This window comes from Benincasa hispida, chromosome 12 (assembly GCF_009727055.1).
Source record: "Benincasa hispida cultivar B227 chromosome 12, ASM972705v1, whole genome shotgun sequence".
NCBI classification, from domain to species: Eukaryota; Viridiplantae; Streptophyta; class Magnoliopsida; order Cucurbitales; family Cucurbitaceae; genus Benincasa; species Benincasa hispida.
The window spans coordinates 80,748,652-80,758,568 of NC_052360.1; the positions used below are offsets into that span (position 1 = coordinate 80,748,652).

The 9,917-nt window shown below is 36.5% G+C and overlaps 2 protein-coding genes across 2 annotated transcripts; one reads left to right on the forward strand and one right to left on the reverse strand.

The window, feature by feature from the left end:
- Positions 1 to 1,535: 1,535 nt before the first annotated feature.
- On the reverse strand, positions 1,536 to 2,258 carry LOC120067676. The gene has a single exon (XM_039019213.1). The coding sequence runs from the start codon at positions 2,256 to 2,258 to the stop codon at positions 1,536 to 1,538; it is 723 nt and encodes a 240-aa protein (XP_038875141.1).
- A 5,891-nt stretch (positions 2,259 to 8,149) lies between these two features.
- On the forward strand, positions 8,150 to 9,294 carry LOC120068486 (probable carboxylesterase 9). Its single transcript, XM_039020271.1, has one exon. It carries the CDS (start codon positions 8,237 to 8,239, stop codon positions 9,287 to 9,289), a length of 1,053 nt encoding a protein of 350 aa, XP_038876199.1. The 5' UTR covers positions 8,150 to 8,236; the 3' UTR covers positions 9,290 to 9,294.
- Positions 9,295 to 9,917: the final 623 nt, after the last annotated feature.

Here is a 9,917-nt window from a genome sequence, read left to right on the forward strand (position 1 = left end):
CTTTTCATTTGAGACAGATATTGAAGTTGGTCAACTTTTTCTTGAGTAAGAGTGGCTTAAAAATGAGATTGTCTATTCTGTCCATAAACAATAATTTTGAATATAAGGCAAGTCTTTGTTTACTGTCAAATGTATTGAGAATAATTGTAAGTGGATTCTTCGTGCAGTGAAAACCTCATGGTGTGATATATTTAAAATCACAAAGTATATGTGGTGGCACACATGTTCTATTGGAATTTTAAATCATGACCATAGACAAGCAACGACTGCGATAGTTGGTGAACTAATCAAAGACAAGTTTATAGGTATAGAACATGTTTATAAACCCCCTCAATTGTTGAGGATATGAGAAAAGAGTACAGCATAAACATAAGTTACAATAAGGCGTGACGTACAAGGGAAACTGCTTATGCTCTTGCTAGAAGTACTCTAGAAGAGTCGTACACTATTCTACATGCATATGGTGAAGCGTTAAAAATGGAGAATCCAAGTACAAGATTTGAAATCGAACTTGAAAATGATGTGCATTTCAAGTACATGTTTATGGCATCAGGGCCTTGTGTTAGAGGTTTTGCAAGTTGTTGGCCTGTGATAGTTGTTGATGGATCGCGTTTGGAAGAAAAATACAAAGGGACCATGTTGGTTGACGTTTCCATGGACGATAACAACCAAGTATATCCACTAACATATGCCATAGTGGACAATGAAACTAATTGAACTTGGAAGTGGTTTATGTCGAATTTGAAGTGTGCCATTGAAGAACCCTCTAACTTGGTATTTGTGTCTGATCGAGCGATATTTATTGGCAATGCCACTCATGCAGTTTTTCCTACGACATTTCATGGATTGTGCACATACCACATAAAAAATAATATTCTTTCCAACTTTAAGGATAGTATGATTGTTGGGATGTTCAAGGATGCAACCAGGGCATTGCGCATGTCAGAATTCCAATTACACTGGGACCAACTAAGTACTTTTCGAAATGGTACTGTATCAAAATATTTGGAGGATATTGGTCTCGAAAGGTGGGCGCGTGTCTACTAAACAAAACGAAGATACGATAACATGACGTTCAATAGTGCAGAGTGTTTCAATTTATTGACTAAAGAATATCAATAGCTGCCTATAATGTGCTTATTGGAACATGTTCGAGGTTGCATCCAGTCATGGTTTTATGATCGGAGAAATTATTGGACATCTCGAATGACGCACAATCGGACTACTGTGAAAATCGATTAGCAAATGGTTTTATGAATGGAGGTTCACAATACCGTCCAATCGATTTTCACAGTAGTTCAAATGTGATGTCGTTCGAGATGTCCAATAATTTCTCCATTCATAAAACCATGACTAGATGAGGCCTAGAACATGTTCCAATGAGCACATTATGGCAGCTGTCGATATTCTTTGATCAATGAATTGAAACATTCTGCACTATTGGATGTCATGTTATTGTATCTTCATTCTATTTAGTAAACACATGCCCACCTTTCAAAACCAATATCCTCCAAATATTTCGATACAACACCTTTTCAAAAAGTACGGAGTTGGTCCCAGTGTGATTGGAAATCTGACATGCAAAATACCTTGGTTGCATCCTTGAACATCCCAATAATCATACTATCCTTAAAGTTGGAAAGAATATTATTTTCTATATGATATGTGCACAATCCATGAAATGTCGTAGGAAAAACTGCATGAATGGCATTGTCAACAGATACCGCTCGATCGGACACAAACACCAAGTTAGAGGGTTCTCCAATGGCACATTTCAAATTTGACATAAACCATTTCCAAGCTCTATCAATTTCACTGTCCACTATAGGATATGCTAGTGGATATACTTGGTTGTTACCGTCCATGGAAACACCGACCAACATGGTCCCATTGTATTTTCCTTTCAAATGTGATCCATCAACAATTATCACAGGCCGACAACTTGCTAAACCTCTAATACAAGGCCCTAATGTCATAAACATGTACTTGAAATGCACATCATTTTCAAGTTCGATTTCAAACCTTGTAGTTGGATTCCCCATTTTTAACGCTTCACCATATGCATGTAAAATAGTGTACGACTCTTCTGAAGTACCCCTAACGAGAGCATAAGCAGTTTCCTTTGCACACCACGCCTTATCGTAACTTATATTTACGTCGTACTCTTTCCTCATATCCTCAACAATGTGACAAGGTTTATAAACACGTCCTATAATTGTAAACTTGTCTTTGATTAGTTCACCAACTACCGCAGTCATTGCTTGTCTATGGTCATGATTTAAAATTCCAATAGAACATGTGGGCGACCACATATACTTCGTGATCTTAAATATGTCACACCATGAGATTTTCATTGAAGTAAGTCCTCCCAATCTCTCATGGATTGTCACACATGAATATGTCATACAAAGACAAGTTTACACCATAAGCGGTTTCCCTTGCACACCACGCCTTATCGTAACTTCTGAAGGACCACAATTCATTGAAGTAAGTCCTTCTGATCTCTCATTACTAAGCAAAGGTCCGTTACATTGAGTTTCTCTTTCCAAGTCCCATGTATGAATGTTGTCATTATTTATTGATAATGTTGATGGTTGAGTGTTCATAGACAATGAAATATCACCCTCTTCTCGATTAAGCTCATATGATACCTCGTATTGTCTGTCTACCCCTGTACCATCATAACTCATATTCACATTTCTGTCATGGTTCAATTTTAGTGTTATATATAGCTAAACTCTACAAAGATCTTCTCAAAAAAGAAGGATACGAACATCATCGTCATTGCGTATGTATTGTGGAGGGGCTTCATAGTCAAGCTTATATTTAACTCTCATAACAACATCAAACTCTGAGCAACTTACATTTACAACCGTATAAATGTGAGCTCTAAGTTCTTCATACTTCAATGTAATAAGCAAAATAATTCCTGTTAGCTCGCATCCAACATATAAATTTTGGTTCTCATCCTAATCACCTCCGTATCAAATTAGTAGACACTTTTCTGTCATCCTACAAAGCAAGAGAACATTTTTTTAATTAAGCAGATGAATATCATCTAATACAAATGGATCTCTCTTGCTGTAGCTCTCAATTGCTCTCACTCTCGTGACTTTTATTGCCGCCTCTCGTTGTTGGTTCGATTTTAGTGTTATATATAGATGAACTTTACAAAGATCTTCCTGAAAAAGAAGGAAGCGAACATCACCGTCATTCTATATGTACTGTGGAGAGGCTTTATAGTCAATCTTATATTTAACTCTCATAATAACATCAAACTCTGAGTAACTTACATTTGCAACTCTATAAATGTGAGCTTTAAGTTCTTCATACTTCAATGTAATAGGCATAATAATTCTTGTTAGCTCACGTCCAACATATAAATTTTGGTTTTCATCCCAATCACCTCCGTATCAAATTAGTAGACACTTTTCTATCATCCTACAAAGCAAGAGAACATTTTTTTATTAAGTAGATGAATGTCATCTAATACACATGGATCTTTCTCATTGTCGCTCTCAATTGCTCTCACTCTTGTGACTCTCGTTGTCACCTCTCGTTGTCGCTCTCTCTCGCTTTCCTTTCCATTCCCTCTCGCTTTCGCTGCCCCTCTATCTCGCTCTCTCGCTGTCACTCTCTCTCTCCACCTAGTCGCTGTCGCTCTCTCTCTCCACCTTTTTCGTTGTCGCTCTTTCTCACACCCTTTTCATTATGCTATTTACATACCTTTTTTGAGATCGTGTTCCTACAAATACCAATGAAACCACGTTCAAGAAAAGTTTGTTCCATTCTGAAAACTCCATTTGGTTCCCGAAAACTCCGTTCAAATGAAGTTTAGATATTAAAGAATTCACTATTACATGTTTGTTGTGTGTTAACAATTTTAAGTTGTAGATAAATGATTTCATCAAAATTGTCAAATCAATCGTATAATGACAAACAATCACATCATGATGGAAGATAGACAGACAGCGAGAGCGAGACAATTATCAGGGGCAATTCTTGTAATCTCATACCGTCATGATGTTAGCAGAAGGTCAATTGATAGTTTTTAAAAAATTGAGTCATTTGCCATTATGGGCCCATATATTAGGCCATTGGCCCAAATTTCCCATAAATAAATCGAATGAGGTACTTCAAATAAAGTAAATATATATTTTATGAGACTTAAATCAAATTCAAATAGGTTAAATATATGTTTTAGGCCCTATAGGACATGTGACTTTAATCAAACTATGCATATGATAACTTAGAAATCTCCCTATATGTTTTTCCTCTCAAATTCATGTTTCTTGATGAGTGCAAGTAATAGGAAGCAAAGCTTGTGAAAGTCATTTAGAAATTATATACTTATGATGTGAAGGTCTTGAAAGTTTTCCAAGACCAAATCCCAAAATATTCAACTTTAAAATATCGTGATCTTTGTTTATTGTTCTATAAATAATTTATTGTTTTTGAAGCTACAATATTATCGATCTATATATTTCATAATCATTACAAACTATTGTATCAATAGAAATTCTTTGATAGAAGTATAGTTGTCCCATATAAAAATGATTTAAGAAAGTCAAAGGCTGGTCCTACATAGGTTTAGGAAAGTCATGGGCTTGTCCTACATCGAAAATGTTTAGTTAAGTCATGGGCTCCAAGTTTATAAAGGAGTCACGCCTTTGGTTTTCAGTCGTTCTAGTTAGAAACACTTTAAGCATGAGTATGCTAACTATAGTTAAATTCCCTTTATGTATTCTCTAGTTTGAAAGTGAAAAAATGGTGTGAGTAATATAAAAGCTTTGAGAGAGTGATCTTGTAATTGGGATAGAGAGAGAGAATTGTTTTGTTTGATTGTAACAATCTTTCACATAGTGGATTTTTTTTTGTGGCCCGTGGTTTTTCTCTGAGTTAAGAGTTTTCCACATAAATTTTTTTGTTTCTAGTTTTTATTGCTTTTTATTAATTTCTTAGTTATTTTCTGCTTATTCCTACAGTAGAAGTGGGAGGTTTTTCCTAAACAAGTGGTATTAGAGCATCCGATTCGTAGTTTCTTGAATGTTTGATGCTCTGTGGTTGCAGCTTTGTCTGAGCTTCCACATCAGAAAAGAATTCTTGAAATAGGTTGCAATGTTTTATGAATAGTGTAAACTATTCACTATTTACTGATTTTCTAGATCTAAAGCAGATGTGTGTCAAGTTTTACAAGTCTAATAAAGTTTGATGTGTTGAAATTTGACGAAAGGATCAACTTTGGCTTGTGAAAAGTGTAATTCAAGGATGTGTTGATACAATTCGATTTATACAAGGGCAAGGTAAACGATGATGTTGGAATAATGCAGTTTAAGAGTGATTCCAGCAAAGGTTCAAAGAAGAGAGTCTTCGAGTAGAAGAAAGGTTGTTGGGGATACGGCCAGACTGACACATGAAAAACAGAGCAGGTTTGTCAAATGGCTCTAGATCAGATGTTGACAGTGTCTTTCTCGTCAAGGGAGACAGTGACTTCCTCTGAAGAAGACAGAAATCATCCTCATGGTATGTCCGTTTTACCATGATAAAGAATGTGATGAGCGGTTCCATAAGTTTATACACGAGCATTGACTTGGTGATTATGTAAGGGGTGTGGTGGAAGTTATGTCGATGGTTGAAGGACTTCTAGGTGAGCCAAGTAGGTAGAAGTTGTACTATAAATATCAGCAAGGTTTATTAGCATGTGACGAAAAAGGAAGTCTACCTTTTATAGTGTAGTAGGTTATAATTCTATGATATAAGAATTATGATTATCGATGAAGACAATGAATGTTGCAGAAGTTATGGATTCATCAAATATCTTGCCAAGGTAGAATTTGTTGGGTTTTCGAAAAATATTAGAAGTGTAGTTGTCCCACATAAAATATATTTAGGAAAGTCATAAACTCGTCCTACATTGAAAAGGTTTAGGAAAGTCATGGGTTTGTCCTACATCGAAAAGGTTTAGGAAAGTCTTGGGCTCTAAGCCTATAAAAGGAGTCCATGTCTTTGGTTTTCAGTCGTTCCAGTTAGAAACACTTTTAAGCTTAAGTGTGCTAACTCTAGTTAAATTCCCTTTATGTATTCTCTAGTTTGAAAGTGAGAAAATGGTGTGAGTAGTATAACAGCTTTGAGAGAGTGCTCATGTAATTAGGATCGGGAGAGAGAATTGTTCTATGTGATTGTAAAATTTTTTCACATAGTAAATTTTTCTTGTGGACCATGGGTTTTCTTCGAGTTGGGAGTTTTCCACGTAAATTCTTGTGTTTTCAGTTTCTATTGTTTTTTTTAATTAATTTCTTAGTTATTTTCTGTTTATTTCTGCAGTAAAAGTGGGAGGCTTTTCCCAACAAACATTTGTATGGATCAAGTCTAAGGAGTTGTTTGAGGTGGTAAGTGGAGTTTTGCAGTATAGAGTTAATATGTTTATGGAGTTGGGAAATCTGTGTTTGTGATGCATAGTTGTTAGTATGGAGTTAGAAAAGTCTGTGTTTGAATTACAGAACCGAGTTATTAACTCAATGGTATCTGGTGCAATTTTTTTGTAATATAAAATGTATTCTTTTCTTGTGGCTTTTTTTTTTCCTTAATTTTTTGTTTAATCCTTTAATTGCACACATTAAAATGTTAACACTCAGAGATATCAACTTAAAACTTTTATTGAGATTTTAACTTAAAACATTCTCATATTTTACATTTTTTTATATGTAACTATTGTACTTGAGGTGGACAAAATACTCTTGTTTCATACAAACAACAAAGTTACGATATATTTTTACATTAGTGGAATCTACGAGTGTAATGACACAAAAAAGTAGGTTATCGAGAGGTTTAGAGTTTTTTATGACATCTTACACCAAGTGGTAGGTTATGGTTTATTATGCAGTATGTTGGTGTTAGGAATGCAAGCAAAGTCTCACGTTAGCTAGATCAAGAGACATAGCCATAGGTATATATGGAATGTGAATTGTCATCAATGGTATGAGTTATTTTGGGCGAAACTAAAAGTAAAGTCATGAGGATATAAACTATTATATAAGATGACTATTAAACACTATGAACTAATAATTTCAATTATGTATTTAAAAACCTTTCATCGAGCAAGTTTTTTAATTTTTGTTTTTGTTTTTGAATATTCATATTTGAGTTGGTCGTTAGAATTAGTCTTGGAGATAATCGATGGAGTTGGTGGTCATAATTGGTTACCGGAGGTAAACGTCAAATTTGGTTTGTCAGAGGTGGTATTCACTTGAGGTTGGCGTGGGTGGTTATCGTTGAAGGTGGCTATCAAAGTTTGGCCATCAAAGGTGGTTATTGAGGCAAGTTGCTGGAGTGAGGTGGCAGCATTCGTCGACAATAGTTGTTGTCGAAGTTAGGATGTCAAAGGTGGCTGCTTAATTTGATCACTGGAGGTGGTTATCGAAGCATGTCGCCAATAATGGCTGTCGTCGGAGTTGGTCCTTGACAGTGGTCGACAAATAGTCATTAAAAACCTTAAAGGGAGATAAAGATAAAGAGGGAAAAATAAAATTATTCGATAAATGTGCAAACTTTAATAGTAAACATTATCGAAGTGGGTGGAGTTGAGTTATTTGATACCGACTTATGAATTTTGTAGGCCAAATATTAGGTTGAGTTAAAAACTTTATACAACTAAACTTAAGTTAATGTCCCAAACACCCATTTAAAGAATGCATTCAGATACTTGGAAATTAGGTTTATCTCAAGAGACCGAGTTTATTGTCTTTTATAGTTCGTTTTTATTCAATAATTTATTTTATATTTCCATTTAATTTTGCGGGAGTTGAAGCGAGAATTCTCCACCAGAAATGCATGGGATGGATTTTTGTATTTATGTCCATTTAATTTTGTTAAAAATCGAATAGATTAAATAAGTTATATTAAAAATGTTTAATTATATAGTTAATTTGTAGCATATATTATTAATATGGTAAAGTCTCCTTTTTCTTTTTTCCTCAACACAATGTGAAATTCTAAATGGATGGAGGGAGGATGAAGATGAAGGTATAATTATGTGATTTCATTAACACTAAACCTTTCACACCACACAAACACGAAACAAAAAAAAACCATCCAAAGAAAAATTAAGAACACTTTTTCTTAATTTCGATGGCCAAAAATTCCTCCCACTCCCGTTTCTTATGCTTCCCTTAAAACTAATTTTTAATTTTCACCACCTTCTTCTTCTTCTTCCTTCCCCCACTTCTTTCACACATCCATGGCTGCCGCTTCCTCCTCTATTTCTCAATCACAATTCACAATGCATCTCCCTGAAAGTTCCCCCATTTTCCCCCTTCCCACCGCCATGCGCCGTTCTCATACCATGTCCAAATTCAACCCTTACGAACATCTCAGCGTCTCCCTTAACCCCGACGGCTCTCTCTCCCGCCTCCTCCACCTCCCCGCCGTCTCCTCCTCCGCACCCGGAGATCCTGTTGCTTTTAAAGACATCACGCTCAACGCCTCCGCTGCCACCTGGCTCCGCCTCTTCCGACCCACCAACATCCCCGCCAACGACGGTGTCGCCGCCCGTCTCCCCATCGTCATTTACTTTCACCACGGCGGCTGGATCCTCCACACCGCCTCCGATGCTATCACTCATCGGAACTGCGCCGACCTTGCCGCCCAGATCCCTGCCATTGCCATCTCTGTCAACTACCGCCTCGCCCCTGAGAGCCGGCTGCCAGCGCAGTACGACGACGCTGCGGATGCCCTCCGGTGGGTGAAGACCCAAATGACGGATCCCGACGGCGAGAAATGGCTTAAGGATTTCGGCGACTTCTCCCGTTGTTACCTTTACGGCGTCGGCTGCGGCGGCAACATTGCGTTCTTCGCTGGACTGAAGGCGGCGGGGTTGAAGCTTGAGCCGATGAAGGTGGCCGGAATCGTAATGAACCAGCCAATGTTTGGTGGTGTTCAAAGGACTGAATCGGAGCTCCGATTCGCGGCGGACCAGTTGCTGCCGTTGCCGGTGCTGGATTTGATGTGGGAACTGGCGCTGCCGAAAGGGATGGATCAGGACCATCGGTACTGTAATCCGATGGTGGGGGGCCCACATAAGGAATTGATCGGACGGCTGGGACGATGCCTGGTAATCGGGTTCGGCGGTGATCCGATGGTAGACCGGCAGCAGGAATTTGTGAAGATGTTGACCGGATGTGGGGCCCAGGTGCTGGCGTGGTTTGATGACATGGGATTTCATAATGTTGACCTTGTTGACCATCGACGGGCTGCTGCGGTTATGAGTCTTGTTAAGGAATTCATTATTTGATTTTAGCCCCCAGAAAAGCAAAAAAAGCCAAAAAAAAAAAAAAAACCCTTTTTGAATTACATTTGTTTTTTTCAAAAAAGAAAAACTTAACCTTTTTAAACTACAATTAAAAAAGTATTTAATCCGTAGTGGTAATTGTAAATGGAAGGTTTTTAACATTTTTTTAAAGAAAGAAAATTAGATTTTTTTAAAAAAATTTTTGTTAGAGATTTTTTAATATAACAAAATATGGAAGTTAAAATTTGAATTTCGACTTCTTTTAGATCTCTAATCCTTTGAATTAAACTCATGCTAAATTTGTATAGATTGAATATGTGTTAAGTATGAATGGTGCGTATGTTTCACTTAACCGATTTTAAGAAGTTTAATTACATCGTCTTTAATTATATGTTTTTTAGCATATTTTTCTTTAATTATATGTTAACTAGATAATCCATAGAGTTATTATGTTAGTTAGCTTCATGTGACAATTAGAGAATAGAAGGGAAAAAAGATAAACCGATTAGATGAAGTAAGAACGAGATAATAATACAATTAAGAAAAATTGCATTGAATAATAAATTAAATATAAGATTTTAGCAACCATATCATCAACTATTCAAAATTTGCAAAAATAGAAAAATGCTGA